Raw genomic sequence first — 25,072 nt, 5'->3', positions numbered from 1 at the left:
CTTAGAAATGGGATTTAACCAAATTGAGCGCAAAAACCAATTTAACGTGGTGGGGGGGGGGGGGGTTTGTGTTTGTTTATATTTGTGCAATCATTCGTGACTGGGCTTAATTCGCTACACCCAGAGACCCTGGTTTAATCATAACTCAGTCTATGCATGTCTATGGGTCTCTGTGCGAGTCTATGGGTCTCTGTGCGAGTCTGTGGGTCTCTGTGTGAGTCTATGGGTCTCTGTGTGAGTCTGTGGGTCTCTATGTGAGTATATGGGTCTCTGTGTGAGTCTCTGTGTGAGTCTGTGGGTCTCTGTGTGATTCTATGGGTCTCTCTGTGAGTCTGTGGGTCTCTGTGTGAGTCTGTGGGTCTCTGTGTGAGTATATGGGTCTCTGTGTGAGTCTATGGGTCTTTGTGTGAGTCTATAGGTCTTTGTGTGAGCCTATGGGTCTTTGTGCGAGTCTATAGGTCTCTGTGTGAGTCGATGGGTCTCTGTGTTAGTCTATGGATCTCAGTGTGAGTCTATGGGTCTCTGTGTGAGTCTATGGATCTCGTTGTGAGTCTATGGATCTCGGTGTGAGTCTATGGATCTCGGGGTGAGTCTATTGGTCTCGGTGTGAGTCTATGGGTCTCTGTGTGAGTCTATGGGTCTCTGTGTGAGTCTATGGGTCTCTGTGCGAGCCTATGGGTCTCTGTGTGAGTCATTGGTGACCGGGCCGAGACCATCAGCTCACTACACTTGGGAACCTAGTTTAATCACAGGCAGCGGCTGACTCAGCATCTCTACCCGGCCACCTCATTCATGACCCTTATTTTGGAACTGGGCCCAGATGTGAACATTCCACATTCGTGCGGCCGGGCGCCCAGCCTTTCCACGTACGACGAGCAAGCGGGTTGCGTTGGACGTGATAATTCTCAGCGTCCTCTCGTCGCGTCGCGCGAGGCCGATAGCGCGTGGCAAAATGCGAAACGATCGACGCCCCGAGATTTAGGAACGCGCGGTCAACAAAACCAGAGCCATGAGCTCATTTCATTTCCGATCCCACGACCTCAGGGAACGCCTCCCCTCCCATTCCATCTCTCCCTCGCGCCCCACCCCTCGCCCTCTCCCCTCCCTCAATCTCGATCCGCTCCAATGCTCTCTCCATCTCTCTGCCCTCTTCTTTCAACGTCTCATCCCTCTCCCCATCTCATTCCCTCCATCTCTCTCTACCCCCTCTGCTCCCCATCCCTCATCCCTCTCCCCATCCCATTCCCTCCATCTCTCTCTACCCCCTCTGCTCTCCATCCCTCATCTCTCTCCCCATCTCATTCCCTCCATCTTTCTCTACCCCCTCTGCTCTCCATCCCTCATCGTCTCCCCATCTCATTCCCTCCATCTCTCTCTACCCCCTCTGCTCTCCATCCCTCATCTCTCTCCCCATCTCATTCCCTCCATCTCTCTCTACCCCCTCTGCTCTCCATCCCTCATCTCTCTCCCCATCTCATTCCCTCCACCTCTCTCTACCCCCTCTGCTCTCCATCCCTCATCTCTCTCCCCATCTCATTCCCTCCTCCTCTCTCTCTCTCCTCTCTCCCCTCCCCTCTCTCAACCCCCTCTCCATCTCCCATCGCACTTCTCTCTACCCCCCCTCCTCCTCCCCATCTCTCACCTCTCACGCCATCTGCGTCCTCACGTTGGTTCCCAGTTGGGACTACACGTGGCCTGGGTCCGTGTGGGCAGTCGCGAATTGCACATCAAGGCTGCATATGGGCGGCGGGGCCCAGGAATGTTGACGCATCATCGCGGGAGTTCGTTGACCATATTTCGCCACGCTGGGTCGGTGAAGGCAGGAAGCACGCCAAAGTTTGGACACGCGTGCAGTTAGCGAGCGCCTATTAAGGGCGGCACCGCGCACGGACGGGGCGGGGGTGGCCTGCAACACAGGGCGCGAACAATGACACTGCACACAAAGATCCCCCGTGTAGCCTTCACAGACTGTAGGGGCAAGTGCCGTTAGCGAGCAGCACCTATGAAGGCCGGCACGGCACACGAGGGGGTGGGTGGCCAGCACCACGCCCGACCGCCTTTGTCTCCCCCAGTGGCGATGTTTACAACACCGCGCGAGGTACTCGTTTTGAGGCTGAGTCGACCTAGGGGAGGCCCAGGACCGGTACAGATAATCGTCACCGGTGTTGGCCGTGAGCGGGAATCGAACCCGGGTCGCTGGGTTCATTGAGCAGCGTAGCGCTGATCACTACACTACCGCTCCCGCCTACACGCGCACACACACACACGCGCACACGCGCACACGCACACACACACGAGTGTATGAACACGCGGCACACACGCGGCTGCCCACACGAATTTCCTGCTAAACGCTTCCATGTGAAACTCCACCCACCGCGGCTCTCCCCGGAGACTGCGGGGACAAATAGCTCCCGTGTCTCTCCGTGTCTCTCCCGTCCCACGCCGGGGAAGACACGGAGACAACGGAGACAACGGAGACGGGGCTGGGTCGGGTGGGACGGGGGACGGACGGAGGGAACAGGGAGACAGAGAATTATCACGTGACACAAGACGAACTCGGCACGTTTGTCAAAAAAAACGAACACTGTTTGCGGCCTTAAAAAGGAATGGCCTACAACAGGCGACGTTTCGGGCAATGACCCTACCTTCACGGCACGTAAATCACACAGTTGCGTCGGCTCTGGTTGCTTCGAATGCTGCGTTTAATTCTGTTTCTTTGGTCATTTTGGTGACTCGACAGGTCACCGGCGAGACGTAATCGTGACCTCTCGAGTAAAGGTTCGCTGGCGACACACGGCAACGTGGAGTGGGAGAGACGGGGAGGGAGAGACGGGGCTCTAGAGCGTGGGTGGACGGGTGACGGGGAGGGTGTGATGGAGACAGGGAGACACCGGGACAGGACTGGGGGGTCATGAATAGAGGGACAGGGGTGGAGACAGTCTGGAGCAGGAGGTTCTTCACCATTGCTGCAGCTTTGCACCCGTTTGGTACTCGATCTTAAAACAAAAAAAAAATTGCAATGTTCATAAATACATAGGGTCTGATGAAGCAACTGTGTCTTCCATAATTTACCTCCTAGAACAATCTGGCCTCGTCTCGCACCCCCCAAAAAGGGCATCTCGCACTCCCAGGGAGTTGCAGCGTGCACCCCCCCAGGTTAAGACGAAGAAGAAGCATAACCACTGGTCTAGAAGCTTCGGTTGCTCGACATTTCAACACGATCCGCCACTTCGTTGAGCCATCAATTGTGGCCAGGTCGCTTCTGAAAAGAATAACAACTGTATAAAAAAAGCTCCGGTGGGACCTTACCAGCTACAATAAAGTAGTTTAGTTTCGGGAATCGGGGATGGAGACAGGGAGGGGTGGAGGCGAGGAAGGAGAGATTATTTCAGCTTCATTTATTGGGAGGTAGAACCGCGGCTCTTGACTCAGGTGCAACAAAACAAAAACAAGAAACATCTTCAAGTGATAAGGAGGGAGTGGTGGAGATGGGACAGGGAAACAGGCGATGATATAGCGAGAGAGAGAGGTGGGGGGGGGGCAGACAGAGGGGAAGGGAGGCAAAGGTGGGACACGGGGGACACGGGGGAGACAGAGGGAGACAGGGAGACAGGATGTCCTCTCCGCTGAGAAAACACGGGGAGGAGGGGTTCCATTTGCCACGTGCGTCTGTCGTTCCGAGTTCGATTCCCGCTCGTGGCCAACAGCACCGGGTGGCGGATATCAGAAGCGGCCCTGGGCCTCCACTAGGTCGACTCAGCCTCGAACGAATACTTGGCGCGGTGTGTACGCATCGCCTACGAGGGAGACAAAGGCGGTCGGGCGCGGTGCTGGCCGCCCACCCCCTTAGTGTGCCGTGCCGGCCTTCATTATTGCTGCTGCTGCTGCTCGCTAACGGCACTTGCCCCACCAGTATGTTGAAGGCTACACGGGGGGTCTTTGTCTGTTGCTTCGTGGTATGTAACTGTGTTCGTGTGTCGTCTGTGTGGAGCGGTAGTGTAGTAGCGGTCAGAGATTGTTAGAACCGGTCCTGGGCCTCCCCTAGGTCGACTCAGCCTCAAATGAGTACCTGGTGTGCTGTATAAACATCGCCACTGGGGAGACAAAGACGGCCGGGCGTGGTGCTGGCCACCCACCCCCTCGTGTGCCGTTCCGGCCTTCGTAGGTGCTGCTCGCTAACGGCACTTGCCCCTACAGTCTGTGAAGGCTACACGGGGGGTCTTTGTGGTTTCGTGGTATGTAACTGTGTGTGTGTGTGTTAAAACGTCTCCGACTGAACACGTGACGCCTTTTCCGCTTCCCGCAGAATTTCACTCTGAGAAAGAAAAAAAATTCTCTCCGCACTGTGGCGAGGAAACTCTCAAAAAAAAAGTCTCCCTCCAACGCACTCCCAACTTTTTCCTGCCTTTGTGTAAAGAGGCTCAGCTACAGTCAGATTCGAGGCGGACAGTCACGCCGGCGTGCACGTTAGATTAGTTTCGGTCAGATTATTAGGACATCAGCATCATCATCATCATCAGCCGTAACATCATCATCATCGTCAGCAGTAACATCATTATCATCGTCAGTACCATCATCATCAGTACCGTCATCATCATCGTCAGCAGTAGCAGGGATCTACATCATCTTCAGCATCATCATCATCATCATCCAGTATCAGCAGCAGCAGCATCAGCAGCATCATCACCATCATCATCCAGTATCAGCAGCAGCATCAGCATCGTTATCATCACCGAATTAGTCGCCTTCATTGATTGTTCTCATCATCCTCTTTAAAGTTGATTTACCATCATCGGAATCGCCAACATCATCATCATCATCATCCGATAGAGCAACATTACCGTCATAGTTATCATCATCAGCACCGCGTCCTCTTCACTCCTCATTAAACCACCTCGTTAATAATTCATTGAGGATTACTCACGGCACCTCATCATCTTCATCATTCCCCCGCACCATCAATCATCACCGCCACCACAGCCGTCTGGAGCTCACCGTCAGATGAGTCTCTGATGGTGACCACCACCACCACCACGACGAGGACGACGAGGTGGAGGATGACGAAGACGATGGCCACGTCTCTACATGCATCGTCGCTCTCCGCGAGGCAAGACGAGAGACGGACGAAGAGAGGAATTGCCGCGAGCGGTCGTGACCGCGACACTACCTCTTCCTCCTCCCACTCATCATCATCAGCATCGTCGTCAACCTCGTCCAGCCTGGCCTCCCCCCTCCTCCTCCTCGTCGTCGTCGTCATCGTCTTGGTGGTGGTGGCTCCGGGAGTGTCGGGCTACAGCCTGGACGCTGACAGAGCCCTCCTATATTTCCGTCCCAACTCCTCGTTCTTCGGATACTCCGTGCTGCCTCACGTCTACCAGAACGAGCGATGGTGAGGAGGTGATGTGGTGAGGTGGTGGTGGTGGCAAGGAGGTGATGTGGTGAGGTGGTGGTGGCAAGGAGGTGATGTGATGAGGTGGTGGTGGCAAGGAGGTGATGTGATGAGGTGGTGGTGGCAAGGAGGTGATGTGATGAGGTGGTGGTGGCAAGGAGGTGATGTGATGAGGTGGTGGTGGCAAGGAGGTGATGTGATGAGGTGGTGGTGGCAAGGAGGTGATGTGATGAGGTGGTGGTGGCAAGGAGGTGATGTGATGAGGTGGTGGTGGCAAAGAGGTGATGTGATGAGGTGGTGGTGGCAAGGAGGTGATGTGATGAGGTGGTGGTGGTGGCAAGGAGGTGATGTGGTGAGGTGGTGGTAGTGGCAAGGAGGTGATGTGGTGAGGTGGTGGTGGCAAGGAGGTGATGTGGTGAGGAGGTAATGTAATGAGGTGGTTGTGATGGTGGATGTGGTGCTGGGGAGCGGTGGTGTAGTGGTTAGGGCGTTACTCTACGAACCCGGCGGGCCGAGTTCGATTCCCGCTCACGGCCACCAACACCGACTCAGCCTCAAATTAGTACCTGGTGCGGTGTGTAGTAAACATCGCCACTGGGGAGACAAAGACGGCCGGGCGTGGTGCTGGCCACCCACCCCCTCGTGTGCCGTGCCGGCTTTCATAGGTGCTGCTCGCTAACGGAACTTGCCCCTACAGTCTGTTCAGGCTACACGGGGGATCTTTGTCTTTGTAGATGCTGCTCGCTAACACCACTTGCCCCTACAGTCTGTCAAGGCTACACGGGGGATCTTTGTCTTTGTAGGTGCTGCTCGCTAACAGCACTTGCCCCAACAGTCTGTCAAGGCTACACGGGGGATCTTTGTCTTTGTAGGTGCTGCTCGCTAACACCACTTGCCCCAACAGTCTGTGAAGGCTACACGGGGGATCTTTGTCTTTGTAGGTGCTGCTCGCTAACAGCACTTGCCCCAACAGTCTGTCAAGGCTACACGGGGGATCTTTGTATTTTGTTTTTGTTGCTGGGATGGAAACGTGGCGAGGAGATTATGATGGTGAGGAGGGGGTGGTGGTGATGTGATGTTTGGCGGTGATGAGGTGAAAGTGAGTTGATGGTGGTGGTAGTGGTGGTGGGAAGTGTTGTCATGATGAGACGATGTATGAGCTGTCGATGTTGGTGGTGGTGGTGGTGTTAAGGAGGAGGTGTTGGAGATGAGGAGGTCACCGTGGTGATCGTGGCGAGGTTGTGATGGTGGTTGTGGGGACCATGCCGCTGCTGGTGGTGTTGAGGAGGTAATGAGGAGGTGAAGTAGTGAGACTAAAATGTGTGGCTAGGGTGGTGAGCAGGAGGTTGGTACAACATCACACCATCATCATCACCACACCATCATCATCGCAACACCATAATCACAAAACCATAATCACCACACCATCATCATAATCATCATCACACCATCATCACCACACCATCATCACCACACCATCATCACCACCACACTATCATCACAACACCATAATCACCACACCATCATCATCACACCATCATCACAACTCCATAATCACAACACCATAATCACCACACCATCATCATCACAACACCATCATTACAACACCATAATCACCACTCCATCATCATCACACCATCATCATTATCGCCACACCATCATCATCACCACACCATAATCACGACACCATCATCATTATCATCACACCATCATCATCGCCACACCATCATCATCACCACACCATAATCACGACACCATCATCATTATCATCACCACCACACCATCATCATGACCACACCATCATAATCATCACCACACCATCATCACCACACCATCATCACCACACCATCATCCTCACCACACCATCATCATCACACCATCATCATCACGACACCATCATCACCACACCATTACCACCATCACCATACTATCATCACCACCCCATCACCATCACCCCATCCAACCTGTGACGTGCAAGTGTGACGCCCCCCCCCCACTCTGCCTGTGCCCCCCCTCCCCCCAGGGTGCTGGTGGGGGCCCCCCAATCCCGCTCCCCTCTGTACCCCAACACGAAGAGGCCGGGGTCTCTCTTCCGCTGCCCCGTGCGCAGGAACCCCACGCGGGAGTGCAGCGAGGTCCCCTTGGACAGTGAGTAGGGTCCTGGCTCCCACAACCCTGACCACCGTGCCTTAAGCATCGCCCCAGAGCCCTAACCCCATAGCCCTAACACCATAGCCCTAACCCCATAGCCCTAACCCCATAGCCCTAACCCTATAGCCCTAAACCCATAGTCCTAGCCCTAACCCCATAGCCCTAACCCCATAGCCCTAACCCCATAGCCCTAACCCCATAGCCCTAACCCCATTGCCCTAAACCCATAGCCCTAAACCCATAGTCCTAACCCTAACCCCATAGCCCTAACCCCATAGCCCTAACCCCAGAGCCCTAACCCCATAGCCCTAACCCCATAGCCCTAACCCCATAGCCCTAACCCCATAGCCCTAACCCCATAGCCCTAACCCCATAGCCCTAACCTTATAGCCCTAACCCCATAGCCCTAACCCCATAGCCCTAACCCTATAGCCCTAAACCCATAGTCCTAGCCCTAACCCCATAGCCCTAACCCCATTGCCCTAAACCCATAGCCCTAACCCCATAGCCTTAACCCCATAGCCCTAACCCCATAGCCCTAACCCTATAGCCCTAAACCCATAGTCCTAGCCCTAACCCCATAGCCCTAACCCCATAGCCCTAACCCCATAGCCCTAACCCCATAGCCCTAACCCCATAGCCCTAACCCCATAGCCCTAACCCCATTGCCCTAAACCCATAGCCCTAAACCCATAGTCCTAACCCTAACCCCATAGCCCTAACCCCATAGCCCTAACCCCAGAGCCCTAACCCCATAGCCCTAACCCCATAGCCCTAACCCCATAGCCCTAACCCCATAGCCCTAACCCCATAGCCCTAACCCCATAGCCCTAACCTTATAGCCCTAACCCCATAGCCCTAACCCCATAGCCCTAACCCTATAGCCCTAAACCCATAGTCCTAGCCCTAACCCCATAGCCCTAACCCCATTGCCCTAAACCCATAGCCCTAACCCCATAGCCTTAACCCCATAGCCCTAACCCCATAGCCCTAACCCCATTGCCCTAACCCCATAGTCCTAGCCCTAACCCCATAGCCCGAGTATTAATCCCATAGCCCAAACCCCAACCCTACAACCCTAACCCCATAGATCTAGCCCTAAACCCATAACACTAACCCCTAACCCCATAGCCCTAACCCTATAGCCCTAAACCCATAGCCATAAACCCATAGCCCTAACCCCATAGCCCTAACCCCATCGCCCTAACCCCATAGCCCTAACCCCGTTGCCCTAAACCCATTACCCTAACCCCATAGTTCTAGCCCTAACCCCATAGCCCTAACCCCATAGTCCCAGCCCTAACCCCATAGCGCGAGTATTAATCCCATAGCCCAAACCCCATAGTCCTAGCCCTAACCCCATAGCCCTAACCCCATAGTCCTAGCCCTAACCCCATAGCCCTAATCCCATAGCCCTAACCCCATAGTCCTAGCCCTAACCCCATAGCCCTAATCTCATAGCCCTAACCCCATAGCCCTAACCCCATAGCCCTAAACCTATTGCCATAACCCCATAGCCCTAACCCCATAGTCCTAGCCCTAACCCCATAGCCCTAATCCCACAGCCCTAACCCCATAGCCCTAACCCCATAGCCCTAACCCCATAGCCCTAAACCTATTGCCCTAACCCCATAGCCGTAACCCCATTGCCCTAACCCCATAGCCCTAACCCCATAGCCCTAACCCCATAGCCTTAACCCCATAGCCCTAACCCCATAGCCCTAACCCCATTGCCCTAAACCCATTGCCCTAACCCCATTGCCCTAACCCCATAGCCCTAACCCCATAGCCCTAACCCCATAGCCCTAACCCCATTGCCCTAACCCCATAGCCCTAACCCCATAGTCCTAGCCCTAACCCCATAGCCCTAACCCCATTGCCCTAAACCCATTGCCCTAACCCCATAGTCCTAGCCCTAACCCCATAGCCCTAACCCCATAGCCCTAACCCCATAGCGCGAGTATTAATCCCATAGCTCAAACCCCAACCCTACAACCCTAACCCCATAGATCTAGCCCTAAACCCATAACACCAACCCCTAACCCCATAGCCCGAAGTTTGAGTCTTTAGTCCTGATCTTAACCCCATAGCCCTAACCCCATAGCCCTAACCCGATAACCCTAACCACATAACCCTAACCCCACAACCCTAACCCCATAGCCCTAATCCGATAACCCTAACACAATAGCTCTAACCCCATAACCCTAACCCCATAGCACTAACCCCATAACCCAAACTCCATAGCACTAACCCCATAACCCTAACACCATAACTCTAACCCCATAACCCTAAACACATAACCCTAACCCCATAGCCCTAATCCGATAACCCTAACACCATAGCTCTAACCCCATAACCCTAACCCCATAGCCCTAACCCCATAACCCAAACTCCATAGCACTAACCCCATAACCCAAACTCCATAGTACTAACCCCATAACCCTAAACACATAACCCTAAACCTATAGCCCTCAGCATAACCCCATAACTCTAATCTTAACCCCATGAGAGCTCTAACCCTCACCCTAGCTGCAAGTTCAGGTTGACAGCGTGATGAGTTACAGACGCAGACACTCACGGAAAAAGATGCTCACAGAGAGAGAGAGAGATATGTCAAGGACAGATACATGGGGGCTGGGGGGGGAGATCACAGAGATAGATGGGGGGAGATTAAATAGATAGACACGGGGGTAGGGGTGGACAGAGTGATGTGTGACGATGGCAGGCCGTGCCACACCCTAAACAAGCCCTTTCCCAGACCTCCCCGGGGAGGGTTAGAATCCCGGCAAAGGGGCTAAAGGAATGTCTCGATGCTCGGAGAGATTATGGGAGCCGGCCGTTATGAACCAGCCAGTCGGAGGTGGGGGTTGGTGGATCACGCACAGATGGACCACCGGACAGCCGCTTCCAGGGCAATGAGGCGGTGACCTTCCGGACGGGTAGGAGAGAAAGGGGGCAGTACAGCAAGTAGGCGGATGAATTAAGCGCAGAGCGGCGTGCTGTTGTCGGTCGGAATCGTTTTCCCTTCGTCTCACGCGAAATTCTCATCGTGGGAAGCTGAAAACAAAAAACGAATATACACTACACTATGATGGCCTCCCCACGCCACTCGCCAATGCGGGTCGTGCGGGCTGTTCGACCATACTTCCCCACGTTGGTCAGTGTGCGGGTTTGGTGATGGCGAGTGGGTGGGATGGCCGGTGGGGGGGGGGGGGTGGGATAGACGTGGGAGCATTGAAGTAGAGTCAAACATTGGCTTTTTGCTGCATGCACTGTCCATATCCTGTCCACATCCCTGTGGTGGCAGTTCCACATTTGTATGGCGGGGGGAGCAGGGGGGTGGATGGACATGTGGTTTACGATCGTGACTATAATAACAAACGAGACTCATAACGAGACGGCAGCGAACATAGATCGAGAGGGCAGAGGATATCCATCCCCAGGGGCCTTAGACCAACGAATATGTGTTGTATGTTGAACTTCTTCTGCACCGTACGTAGCCAACCGTGACAATGGGATGTGCGGTGTATGTACGTTGAACTTCTTCTGCACCGTACGTAGCCAACCGTGACAATGGGATGTGCGGTGTATGTACGTTGAACTTCTTTCGCACCGTACGTATAGCCAAGCATGCTAATCGGAGGTGCGTTGGCACCCGCTTTATCTCTGACCAGGCCATTAGTGCGCCCACGTGTTTGGAATGTTTTTTTTTCTTCCAGTGACTCAGCAAAACCAGACGTGTGGGAAATACTGCCGAGCGGACCTGGAAGACCAGTGGCTCGGCGTGAGCCTCAAGCGACAACCGGGCAGCGATGGGAAAATCCTGGTAATGAAACGGAAACGTCGGACAGCGGTCTGTCCGTCTGTCTCACAGTCTATAACTCGCCCACCAACCAACCAACTCACCCACCAACCCACCCACTAACTCACCCACCAACTCACTCACCCACTGATCCACAAACCCATTAACCAACCCACTAACTCACCTACCAACTCACTCGCCCACTGATCCACAAACCCACCAACCCACCCACTAACTCACCCACCAACTTACCCACCAACTTACCCACCAACTTACCCACCCACTGATCCACAAACCCATTAACCAACCCACTAACTCACCCACCAACTCACTCGCCCACTGATCCACAAACCCACCCACTGTCTCATCCAACATACCAACACACCCACCCAAAACAACAACAACAAGACAAAGATCCCCCGTGTAGCCTTAACAGACCTTTGGGGCAAGAGCTGTTAGCGAGCACCTATGAAGGCCGGCACGGCACACGAGGGGGTGGGTGGCCAGCACCACGCCCGGCCGCCTCTTTCTCCCTAGTGGCGATGTTTACACACCGCACCAGGCACTCATTTTAGCTGGAGTAGACCTAGGGGAGACGCAGGACCGGTTCAAATAATCATCACTGGTGTTTGCCGTGAATGGGAATCAAATTCGGGTCGCCGGGTTCTAGCAGATGTTAACAACCCACGCCCGGTATACAGGAGGGCGTGGGTTCGATCCCGGCCCTGACGCCTGCTGCTGCTGTATATTTGGAGTCTGCGTCTCTCTCATCATCATCATCATCACGGTGGCTAGGAGATGTTAACTACCTCGCCTGATATACAGGAAGTCGTGAGTTCGATCCCAACTCTGACGCCTGCTGCTGCTGCTGTATATTTGGAGTTGGGGTGTCTCTCTCTCTCTCTCTCATCATCATCACGGTGGCTAGGAGATGTTAACTACCTCACCTGGTATACAGGAAGTCGTGAGTTCGATCCCCACCCTGACAGCCTGCTGCTGTATATTTGGAGTTGGGGTGTCTCTCTCTCTCATCATCATCATCACGGTGGCTAGGAGATGTTAACTACCTCGCCTGATATACAGGTGGTCGTGGGTTCGATCCCGACCCTGACGCCTGCTGTATATTTGGAGTTGGGGTGTCTCTCTCTCATCATCATCACGGTGGCTAGGAGATGTTAACTACCTCGCCTGGTCTACAGGAGGGCGTGGGTTCGTTCCCGACCCTGACGCCTACTGCTGTATATTTGGAGTTTGCGTGTCTCTCTCTCATCATCATCATCACGGTGGATAGGAGATGTTAACTACCTCACCTGATATACAGGAAGTCGTGAGTTCGATCCCCACCCTGACGCCTGCTGCTGTATATTTGGAGTTGGGGTGTCTCTCTCTCATAATCATCACGGTGGCTAGGAGATGTTAACTACCTCACCTGGTATACAGGAAGTCGTGGGTTCGATCCCCACCCTGACGCCTGCTGCTGTATATTTGGAGTTTGCGTGTCTCTCTCTCTCATCATCATCATCACGGTGGCTAGGAGATGTTAACTACCTCACCTGGTATACAGGAAGTCGTGAGTTCGATCCCCACCCTGACGCCTGCTGCTGTATATTTGGAGTTGGGGTGTCTCTCTCTCATCATCATCACTGTGGCTAGGAGATGTTAAAAAACCTCACCTGGAATACAGGAAGTCGTGAGTTCGATCCCCACCCTGACGCCTGCTGCTGTATATTTGGAGTTTGCGTGTCTCTCTCTCTCTGTCCCCGTGGACGCGTGGATTTTTCTCCGGCCCCTCCGGTTGTCCCCCTCCACATTGAGAATCGACGTCACGGGTCGAGAGTTTGGCTGCCGCTATAAATGTCCACTTCGTTGAGCTGCCAACGTTTGTGTGGACAGGTCGCTTCTGAAAAAAGTTAACTTATATAGCTCAGTGGGCCTGAGCTATAATAAAAGGGGTTTGGGTTAGATCGCGTAAGTATGAATGTGTCGTAACCCTCCACCACCCGACACAGCCAGGAAGGTTTGTCACGTATATATTAGTGTGTAGTGTATATTAGTGTGTAGTGTATAGTGTATATTAGTGTGTATAGTGTATATTAGTGTGTGTAGTGTACATTAGTGTGTAGTGTATATTAGTGTGTAGTGTATAGTGTATATTAATGTGTAGTGTATAGTGTATATTAGTGTGTATAGTGTATATTAGTGTGAAGTGTATATTAGTGTATCGTGTATATTAGTGTGTAGTGTATATTAGTGCATAGTGTATATTGGTGTGTAGTGTGTAGTGTATATTAGTGTGTAGCGTATAGTGTATATTAGTGTGTGGTGTATAGTGTATATTAGTGTGTATAGTGTTTATTAGTGTGCAGTGTATAGTGTATATTAGTGTATAGTGTATGTTAGTGTATAGTGTATATTAGTGTGTAGTGTATAGTGTATATTAGTGTGTAGTGTATATTAGTGTGTAGTGTATAGTGTATATTGGTGTGTAGTGTATCGTGTTTATTAGTGTGTAGTGTATATTAGTGTATAGTGTACATTAGTGTGTAGTGTATAGTGTATATTAGTGTGTAGTGTATATTAGTGTGTGGTGTATAGTGGATATTAGTGTGTAGTGTGTAGTGTATATTAGTGTGTAGTGTATAGTGTATATTAGTGTGTATAGTGTATATTAGTGTGAAGTGTATATTAGTGTGTAGTGTATAGTGTATATTAGTGTGTAGTGTGTACTGTATAGTGTATATTAGTGTGTAGTGTATAGTGTATATTAGTGTGTATAGTGTATATTTGTGTGTAGTGTATAGTGTATATTAGTGTGTAGTGTATTGTGTATATTAGTGTGTAGTGTATATTATTGTATAGTGTATATTGTATATTAGTGTGTAGTGTATAGTATATTAGTGTGTAGTGTATATTGTATATTAGTGTGTAGTGTATTGTGTATATTAGTGTGTAGTGTATATTAGTGTATAGTGTATATTGTATATTAGTGTGTAGGGTATAGTGTATATTAGTGTGTAGTGTATATTAGTGTATAGTGTACATTAGTGTGTAGTGTATATTAGTCTGTAGTGTATAGTGTATATTAGGGTGTAGTGTATATTAGTGTGTAGCGTATAATGTATATTAGTGTGTAGTGTATATTAGTGTGTAGTGTATAGTGTATATTAGTGTGTAGTGTATAGTGTATATTAGTGTGTAGTGTATATTAGTGTATAGTGTATATTGGTGTGTAGTGTATAGTGTATATTAGTGTGTAGTGTATACGAGTGTATAGTGTATATTACTGTGTAGTGTATATTAGTGTATAGTGTATATTAGTGTGTAGTGTATAGTGTATATTAGTGTGTAGTGTAAAGTGTATATTAGTGTGTAGTGTATATTAGTGTGTGGTGTATAGTGTATATTAGTGTGTATAGTGTTTATTAGTGTGTAGTGTATAGTGTATATTAGTGTATAGTGTATGTTAGTGTATAGTGTATATTGGTGTGTAGTGTATAGTGTATATTAGTGTGTAGTGTATATTAGTGTGTAGTGTATAGTGTATATTGGTGTGTAGTGTATCGTGTTTATTAGTGTGTAGTGTATATTAGTGTATAGTGTACATTAGTGTGTAGTGTATAGTGTATATTAGTGTGTAGTGTATATTAGTGTGTGGTGTATAGTGGATATTAGTGTGTAGTGTGTAGTGTATATTAGTGTGTAGTGTATAGTGTATATTAGTGTGTATAGTGTATATTAGTGTGAAGTGTATATTAGTGTGTAGTGTATAGTGTATATTAGTGTGTAGTGTGTACTGTATAGTGTATATTAGTGTGTAGTGTATAGTGTATATTAGTGTGTATAGTGTATATTTGTGTGTAGTGTATAGTGTATATTAGTGTGTAGTGTATTGTGTATATTAGTGTGTAGTGTATATTATTGTATAGTGTATATTGTATATTAGTGTGTAGTGTATAGTATATTAGTGTGTAGTGTATATTGTATATTAGTGTGTAGTGTATTGTGTATATTAGTGTGTAGTGTATATTAGTGTATAGTGTATATTGTATATTAGTGTGTAGGGTATAGTGTATATTAGTGTGTAGTGTATATTAGTGTATAGTGTACATTAGTGTGTAGTGTATATTAGTCTGTAGTGTATAGTGTATATTAGGGTGTAGTGTATATTAGTGTGTAGCGTATAATGTATATTAGTGTGTAGTGTATATTAGTGTGTAGTGTATAGTGTATATTAGTGTGTAGTGTATATTAGTGTGTAGTGTATAGTGTATATTGGTGTGTAGTGTATAGTGTATATTAGTGTGTAGTGTATATGAGTGTATAGTGTATATTACTGTGTAGTGTATATTAGTGTATAGTGTATATTAGTGTGTAGTGTATAGTGTATATTAGTGTGTAGTGTAAAGTGTATATTAGTGTGTAGTGTATATTAGTGTGTAGTATATAGTGTATATTAGTGTGTAGTGTATATTAGTGTGTATAGTGTATATTAGTGTGTAGTGTATAGTGTATATTAGTGTATAGTGTATATTAGTGTGTAGTGTGTAGTGTATATTAGTGTGTAGTGTATAGTGTATATTGGCGTGTAGTGTCTAGTGTTTATTAGTGTGTAGTGTATATTAGTGTATAGTGTACATTAGTGTGTAGTGTATAGTGTATATTAGTGTGTAGTGTATATTAGTGTGTGGTGTATAGTGGATATTAGTGTGTAGTGTGTAGTGTATATTAGTGTGTAGTGTATAGTGTATATTAGTGTGTATAGTGTATATTAGTGTGTAGTGTATAGTGTATATTAGTGTTATAGTGTGTACTGTATAGTGTATATTAGTGTGTAGTGTATAGTATACATTAGTGTGTATAGTGTATAGTGTATATTTGTGTGTAGTGTAAATTAGTGTGTAGTGTATAGTGTATATTAGTGTGTATAGTGTATAGTGTATATTAGTGTGTAGTGTATAGTGTATATTAGTGTGTAGTGTATAGTGTATATTAGTGTGTATAGTGTATATTAGTGTGAAGTGTATAGTGTATATTGGTGTGTAGTGTGCAGTGTATATTAGTGTGTAGTGTATAGTGTATATTAGTGTGTGGTGTATAGTGTATATTAGTGTGTATAGTGTTTATTAGTGTGTAGTGTATAGTGTATATTAGTGTATAGTGTATATTAGTGTATAATGTATATTAGTGTGTAGTGTATATTAGTGTGTAGTGTATGTTAGTGTGTAGTGTATATTGGTGTGTAGTGTATAATGTTTATTAGTGTGTAGTGTATGTTAGTGTATAGTGTACATTAGTGTATAGTGTATATTAGTGTGTAGTGTATATTAGTGTGTGGTGTATAGTGGATATTAGTGTGTAGTGTGTAGTGTATATTAGTGTGTAGTGTATAGTGTATATTAGTGTGTATAGTGTATATTAGTGTGAAGTGTATATTAGTGTGTAGTGTATAGTGTATATTAGTGTGTAGTGTGTACTGTATAGTGTATATTAGTGTGTAGTGTATAGTGTATATTAGTGTGTATAGTGTATAGTGTATATTTGTGTGTAGTGTATAGTGTATATTAGTGTGTAGTGTATTGTGTATATTAGGGTGTAGTGTATATTATTGTATAGTGTATATGATATATTAGTGTGTAGTGTATAGTATATTAGTGTGTAGTGTATATTGTATATTAGTGTGTAGTGTATTGTGTATATTAGTGTGTAGTATATATTAGTGTATAGTGTATATTGTATATTAGTGTGTAGTGCATAGTGTATATTAGTGTGTAGTGTATATTAGTGTATAGTGTACATTAGTGTGTAGTGTATATTAGTGTGTAGTGTATAGTGTATATTAGGGTGTAGTGTATATTAGTGTGTAGTGTATAGTGTATATTGGTGTGTAGTGTATATTAGTGTGTAGTGTATATGAGTGTATAGTGTATATTAGTGTGTAGTGTATATTTGTGTATAGTGTATATTAGTGTGTAGTGTATAGTGTATATTAGTGTGTAGTGTATAGTGTATATTAGTGTGTAGTGTATATTAGTGTGTAGAATATAGTGTATATTAGTGTGTAGTGTATATTAGTGTGTATAGTGTATATTAGTGTGTAGTGTATATTAGTGTATAGTGTATATTAGTGTGTAGTGTATATTAGTGTGTAGTGTATAGTGTATATTGGCGTGTAGTGTATAGTGTTTATTAGTGTGTAGTGTATATTAGTGAATAGTGTACATTAGTGTGTAGTGTATAGTGTATATTAGTGTGTAGTGTATATTAGTGTGTGGTGTATAGTGTATATTAGTATGTAGTGTGTAGTGTATATTAGTGTGTACTGTATAGTGTAAATTAGTGTGTAGTGTATAGTGTATATTAGTATGTATAGTGTATATTAGTGTGTAGTGTATAGTGTATATTAGTGCGTAGTGTATTGTGTATATTAGTGTGTAGTGTATATTATTGTATAGTGTATATTGTATATTAGTGTGTAGTGTATAGTATATATTAGTGTGTAGTGTGTTTTGTATATTAGTGTGTAGTGTATTGTGTATATTAGTGTGTAGTGTATATTAGTGTATAGTGTATATTAGTGTGTAGTGTATATTAGTGTGTAGTGTATAGTGCATATTAGGGTGTAGTGTATATTAGTGTGTAGCGTATAATGCATATTAGTGTGTAGTGTATATTAGTGTCTAGTGTATAGTGTATATTAGTGTGTAGTGTATAGTGTATATTAGTGTGTAGTGTGTAGTGTATATTAGTGTGTAGTATATAGTGTATATTAGTGTGTAGTGTATATTAGTGTGTAGTGTATATTGTCGTGTAGTGTATAGGGTTTATTAGTGTGTAGTGTATATTAGTGTATATTGTACATTAGTGTGTAATGTATAGTGTATATTAGTGTGTAGTGTATATTAGTGTGTGGTGTATAGTGGATATTAGTGTGTAGTGTGTAGTGTATATTAGTGTGTATAGTGTATATTAGTGTGAAGTGTATATTAGTGTATAGTGTATATTAGTGTGTAGTGTATATTAGTGTGTAGTGTATAGTGTATATTAGTGTGTAGTGTGTAGTGTATATTAGTGTGAACTGTATAGTGTAAATTAGTGTGTAGTGTATAGTGTATATTAGTGTGTAGTGTATAGTGTATATTAGTGTGTATAGTGTATATTAGTGTGAAGTGTATATTAGTGTATCGTGTATATTAGTGTGTAGTGTATATTAGTGTGTAGTGTATAGTGTATATTGGTGTGTAGTGTGTAGTGTATATTAGTGTGTAGTGTATAGTGTATATTAGTGTGTGGTGTATAGTGTATATTAGTATGTATAGTGTGTATTAGTGTGTAGTGTATAGTGTATATTAGTGTATAATGTATATTAGTGTATAGTGTATATTAGTGTGTAGTGTATAGTGTATATTAGTGTGTAGTGTATAGTGTATATTAGTGTGTAGTGTATAGTGTATATTAGTGTGTAGTGTGTAGTGTATAGTGTATATTAGTGTGTAGTGTATAGTGTATATTAGTGTGTATAGTGTATATTTGTGTGTAGTGTATAGTGTATATTAGTGTGTAGTGTATTGTGTATATTAGTGTGTAGTGTATATTATTGTATAGTGTATATTGTATATTAGTGTGTAGTGTATAGTATATTAGTGTGTAGTGTATATTGTATATTAGTGTGTAGTGTATTGTGTATATTAGTGTGTAGTGTATATTAGTGTATAGTGTATATTGTATATTAGTGTGTAGGGTATAGTGTATATTAGTGTGTAGTGTATATTAGTGTATAGTGTACATTAGTGTGTAGTGTATATTAGTCTGTAGTGTATAGTGTATATTAGGGTGTAGTGTATATTAGTGTGTAGCGTATAATGTATATTAGTGTGTAGTGTATATTAGTGTGTAGTGTATAGTGTATATTAGTGTGTAGTGTATATTAGTGTGTAGTGTATAGTGTATATTGGTGTGTAGTGTATAGTGTATATTAGTGTGTAGTGTATATGAGTGTATAGTGTATATTACTGTGTAGTGTATATTAGTGTATAGTGTATATTAGTGTGTAGTGTATAGTGTATATTAGTGTGTAGTGTAAAGTGTATATTAGTGTGTAGTGTATATTAGTGTGTAGTATATAGTGTATATTAGTGTGTAGTGTATATTAGTGTGTATAGTGTATATTAGTGTGTAGTGTATAGTGTATATTAGTGTATAGTGTATATTAGTGTGTAGTGTGTAGTGTATATTAGTGTGTAGTGTATAGTGTATATTGGCGTGTAGTGTCTAGTGTTTATTAGTGTGTAGTGTATATTAGTGTATAGTGTACATTAGTGTGTAGTGTATAGTGTATATTAGTGTGTAGTGTATATTAGTGTGTGGTGTATAGTGGATATTAGTGTGTAGTGTGTAGTGTATATTAGTGTGTAGTGTATAGTGTATATTAGTGTGTATAGTGTATATTAGTGTGTAGTGTATAGTGTATATTAGTGTGTAGTGTGTACTGTATAGTGTATATTAGTGTGTAGTGTATAGTATACATTAGTGTGTATAGTGTATAGTGTATATTTGTGTGTAGTGTAAATTAGTGTGTAGTGTATAGTGTATATTAGTGTGTATAGTGTATAGTGTATATTAGTGTGTAGTGTATAGTGTATATTAGTGTGTAGTGTATAGTGTATATTAGTGTGTATAGTGTATATTAGTGTGAAGTGTATAGTGTATATTGGTGTGTAGTGTGCAGTGTATATTAGTGTGTAGTGTATAGTGTATATTAGTGTGTGGTGTATAGTGTATATTAGTGTATATAGTGTTTATTAGTGTGTAGTGTATAGTGTATATTAGTGTATAGTGTATATTAGTGTATAATGTATATTAGTGTGTAGTGTATATTAGTGTGTAGTGTATGTTAGTGTGTAGTGTATATTGGTGTGTAGTGTATAATGTTTATTAGTGTGTAGTGTATGTTAGTGTATAGTGTACATTAGTGTATAGTGTATATTAGTGTGTAGTGTATATTAGTGTGTGGTGTATAGTGGATATTAGTGTGTAGTGTGTAGTGTATATTAGTGTGTAGTGTATAGTGTATATTAGTGTGTATAGTGTATATTAGTGTGAAGTGTATATTAGTGTGTAGTGTATAGTGTATATTAGTGTGTAGTGTGTACTGTATAGTGTATATTAGTGTGTAGTGTATAGTGTATATTAGTGTGTATAGTGTATAGTGTATATTTGTGTGTAGTGTATAGTGTATATTAGTGTGTAGTGTATTGTGTATATTAGGGTGTAGTGTATATTATTGTATAGTGTATATGATATATTAGTGTGTAGTGTATAGTATATTAGTGTGTAGTGTATATTGTATATTAGTGTGTAGTTTATTGTGTATATTAGTGTGTAGTATATATTAGTGTATAGTGTATATTGTATATTAGTGTGTAGTGCATAGTGTATATTAGTGTGTAGTGTATATTAGTGTATAGTGTACATTAGTGTGTAGTGTATATTAGTGTGTAGTGTATAGTGTATATTAGGGTGTAGTGTATATTAGTGTGTAGTGTATAGTGTATATTGGTGTGTAGTGTATATTAGTGTGTAGTGTATATGAGTGTATAGTGTATATTAGTGTGTAGTGTATATTTGTGTATAGTGTATATTAGTGTGTAGTGTATAGTGTATATTAGTGTGTAGTGTATAGTGTATATTAGTGTGTAGTGTATATTAGTGTGTAGAATATAGTGTATATTAGTGTGTAGTGTATATTAGTGTGTATAGTGTATATTAGTGTGTAGTGTATATTAGTGTATAGTGTATATTAGTGTGTAGTGTGTAGTGTATATTAGTGTGTAGTGTATAGTGTATATTGGCGTGTAGTGTATAGTGTTTATTAGTGTGTAGTGTATATTAGTGAATAGTGTACATTAGTGTGTAGTGTATAGTGTATATTAGTGTGTAGTGTATATTAGTGTGTGGTGTATAGTGTATATTAGTATGTAGTGTGTAGTGTATATTAGTGTGTACTGTATAGTGTAAATTAGTGTGTAGTGTATAGTGTATATTAGTATGTATAGTGTATATTAGTGTGTAGTGTATAGTGTATATTAGTGCGTAGTGTATTGTGTATATTAGTGTGTAGTGTATATTATTGTATAGTGTATATTGTATATTAGTGTGTAGTGTATAGTATATATTAGTGTGTAGTGTGTTTTGTATATTAGTGTGTAGTGTATTGTGTATATTAGTGTGTAGTGTATATTAGTGTATAGTGTATATTAGTGTGTAGTGTATATTAGTGTGTAGTGTATAGTGCATATTAGGGTGTAGTGTATATTAGTGTCTAGTGTATAGTGTATATTAGTGTGTAGTGTATAGTGTATATTAGTGTGTAGTGTGTAGTGTATATTAGTGTGTAGTATATAGTGTATATTAGTGTGTAGTGTATATTAGTGTGTATAGTGTATATTAGTGTGTAGTGTATAGTGAATATTAGTGTATAGTGTATATTAGTGTGTAGTGTATATTAGTGTGTAGTGTATATTGTCGTGTAGTGTATAGGGTTTATTAGTGTGTAGTGTATATTAGTGTATATTGTACATTAGTGTGTAATGTATAGTGTATATTAGTGTGTAGTGTATATTAGTGTGTGGTGTATAGTGGATATTAGTGTGTAGTGTGTAGTGTATATTAGTGTGTAGTGTATATTAGTGTGTATAGTGTATATTAGTGTGAAGTGTATATTAGTGTATAGTGTATATTAGTGTGTAGTGTATATTAGTGTGTAGTGTATAGTGTATATTAGGGTGTAGTGTATATTAGTGTGTAGCGTATAATGTATATTAGTGTGTAGTGTATATTAGTGTGTAGTGTATAGTGTATATTAGTGTGTAGTGTATATTAGTGTGTAGTGTATAGTGTATATTGGTGTGTAGTGTATAGTGTATATTAGTGTGTAGTGTATATGAGTGTATAGTGTATATTACTGTGTAGTGTATATTAGTGTATAGTGTATATTAGTGTGTAGTGTATAGTGTATATTAGTGTGTAGTGTAAAGTGTATATTAGTGTGTAGTGTATATTAGTGTGTAGTATATAGTGTATATTAGTGTGTAGTGTATATTAGTGTGTATAGTGTATATTAGTGTGTAGTGTATAGTGTATATTAGTGTATAGTGTATATTAGTGTGTAGTGTGTAGTGTATATTAGTGTGTAGTGTATAGTGTATATTGGCGTGTAGTGTCTAGTGTTTATTAGTGTGTAGTGTATATTAGTGTATAGTGTACATTAGTGTGTAGTGTATAGTGTATATTAGTGTGTAGTGTATATTAGTGTGTGGTGTATAGTGGATATTAGTGTGTAGTGTGTAGTGTATATTAGTGTGTAGTGTATAGTGTATATTAGTGTGTATAGTGTATATTAGTGTGTAGTGTATAGTGTATATTAGTGTGTAGTGTGTACTGTATAGTGTATATTAGTGTGTAGTGTATAGTATACATTAGTGTGTATAGTGTATAGTGTATATTTGTGTGTAGTGTAAATTAGTGTGTAGTGTATAGTGTATATTAGTGTGTATAGTGTATAGTGTATATTAGTGTGTAGTGTATAGTGTATATTAGTGTGTAGTGTATAGTGTATATTAGTGTGTATAGTGTATATTAGTGTGAAGTGTATAGTGTATATTGGTGTGTAGTGTGCAGTGTATATTAGTGTGTAGTGTATAGTGTATATTAGTGTGTGGTGTATAGTGTATATTAGTGTATATAGTGTTTATTAGTGTGTAGTGTATAGTGTATATTAGTGTATAGTGTATATTAGTGTATAATGTATATTAGTGTGTAGTGTATATTAGTGTGTAGTGTATGTTAGTGTGTAGTGTATATTGGTGTGTAGTGTATAATGTTTATTAGTGTGTAGTGTATGTTAGTGTATAGTGTACATTAGTGTATAGTGTATATTAGTGTGTAGTGTATATTAGTGTGTGGTGTATAGTGGATATTAGTGTGTAGTGTGTAGTGTATATTAGTGTGTAGTGTATAGTGTATATTAGTGTGTATAGTGTATATTAGTGTGAAGTGTATATTAGTGTGTAGTGTATAGTGTATATTAGTGTGTAGTGTGTACTGTATAGTGTATATTAGTGTGTAGTGTATAGTGTATATTAGTGTGTATAGTGTATAGTGTATATTTGTGTGTAGTGTATAGTGTATATTAGTGTGTAGTGTATTGTGTATATTAGGGTGTAGTGTATATTATTGTATAGTGTATATGATATATTAGTGTGTAGTGTATAGTATATTAGTGTGTAGTGTATATTGTATATTAGTGTGTAGTTTATTGTGTATATTAGTGTGTAGTATATATTAGTGTATAGTGTATATTGTATATTAGTGTGTAGTGCATAGTGTATATTAGTGTGTAGTGTATATTAGTGTATAGTGTACATTAGTGTGTAGTGTATATTAGTGTGTAGTGTATAGTGTATATTAGGGTGTAGTGTATATTAGTGTGTAGTGTATAGTGTATATTGGTGTGTAGTGTATATTAGTGTGTAGTGTATATGAGTGTATAGTGTATATTAGTGTGTAGTGTATATTTGTGTATAGTGTATATTAGTGTGTAGTGTATAGTGTATATTAGTGTGTAGTGTATAGTGTATATTAGTGTGTAGTGTATATTAGTGTGTAGAATATAGTGTATATTAGTGTGTAGTGTATATTAGTGTGTATAGTGTATATTAGTGTGTAGTGTATATTAGTGTATAGTGTATATTAGTGTGTAGTGTGTAGTGTATATTAGTGTGTAGTGTATAGTGTATATTGGCGTGTAGTGTATAGTGTTTATTAGTGTGTAGTGTATATTAGTGAATAGTGTACATTAGTGTGTAGTGTATAGTGTATATTAGTGTGTAGTGTATATTAGTGTGTGGTGTATAGTGTATATTAGTATGTAGTGTGTAGTGTATATTAGTGTGTACTGTATAGTGTAAATTAGTGTGTAGTGTATAGTGTATATTAGTATGTATAGTGTATATTAGTGTGTAGTGTATAGTGTATATTAGTGCGTAGTGTATTGTGTATATTAGTGTGTAGTGTATATTATTGTATAGTGTATATTGTATATTAGTGTGTAGTGTATAGTATATATTAGTGTGTAGTGTGTTTTGTATATTAGTGTGTAGTGTATTGTGTATATTAGTGTGTAGTGTATATTAGTGTATAGTGTATATTAGTGTGTAGTGTATATTAGTGTGTAGTGTATAGTGCATATTAGGGTGTAGTGTATATTAGTGTCTAGTGTATAGTGTATATTAGTGTGTAGTGTATAGTGTATATTAGTGTGTAGTGTGTAGTGTATATTAGTGTGTAGTATATAGTGTATATTAGTGTGTAGTGTATATTAGTGTGTATAGTGTATATTAGTGTGTAGTGTATAGTGAATATTAGTGTATAGTGTATATTAGTGTGTAGTGTATATTAGTGTGTAGTGTATATTGTCGTGTAGTGTATAGGGTTTATTAGTGTGTAGTGTATATTAGTGTATATTGTACATTAGTGTGTAATGTATAGTGTATATTAGTGTGTAGTGTATATTAGTGTGTGGTGTATAGTGGATATTAGTGTGTAGTGTGTAGTGTATATTAGTGTGTAGTGTATATTAGTGTGTATAGTGTATATTAGTGTGAAGTGTATATTAGTGTATAGTGTATATTAGTGTGTAGTGTATATTAGTGTGTAGTGTATAGTGTATATTA

General features: G+C 42.4%; 1 protein-coding gene across 1 annotated transcript in view; it reads left to right on the top strand.

Annotated features, from left to right (window-relative positions):
• The first annotated feature begins 4,312 nt into the window (after window positions 1–4,312).
• Window positions 4,313–25,072, top strand: part of LOC116954700 (integrin alpha-9-like) — a 113,443-nt gene continuing 92,683 nt past the window's right edge. Inside the window, exons 1-3 of the mRNA XM_076052451.1 lie at window positions 4,313–5,389; window positions 7,413–7,537; window positions 11,260–11,366. Coding sequence (XP_075908566.1) covers window positions 5,013–5,389; window positions 7,413–7,537; window positions 11,260–11,366 — 609 coding nt within the window. The 5' untranslated portion in view covers window positions 4,313–5,012. The remainder of the gene's footprint in view (window positions 5,390–7,412; window positions 7,538–11,259; window positions 11,367–25,072) is intronic.

Source organism: Petromyzon marinus, chromosome 56, assembly GCF_048934315.1.
Source record: "Petromyzon marinus isolate PM22_M1 ecotype Great Lakes invasive population chromosome 56, UKy_Petmar_22M1.pri1.0, whole genome shotgun sequence".
NCBI classification, from domain to species: domain Eukaryota; kingdom Metazoa; phylum Chordata; class Hyperoartia; order Petromyzontiformes; family Petromyzontidae; genus Petromyzon; species Petromyzon marinus.
This window is presented reverse-complemented; position numbering and strand designations above follow the sequence as displayed.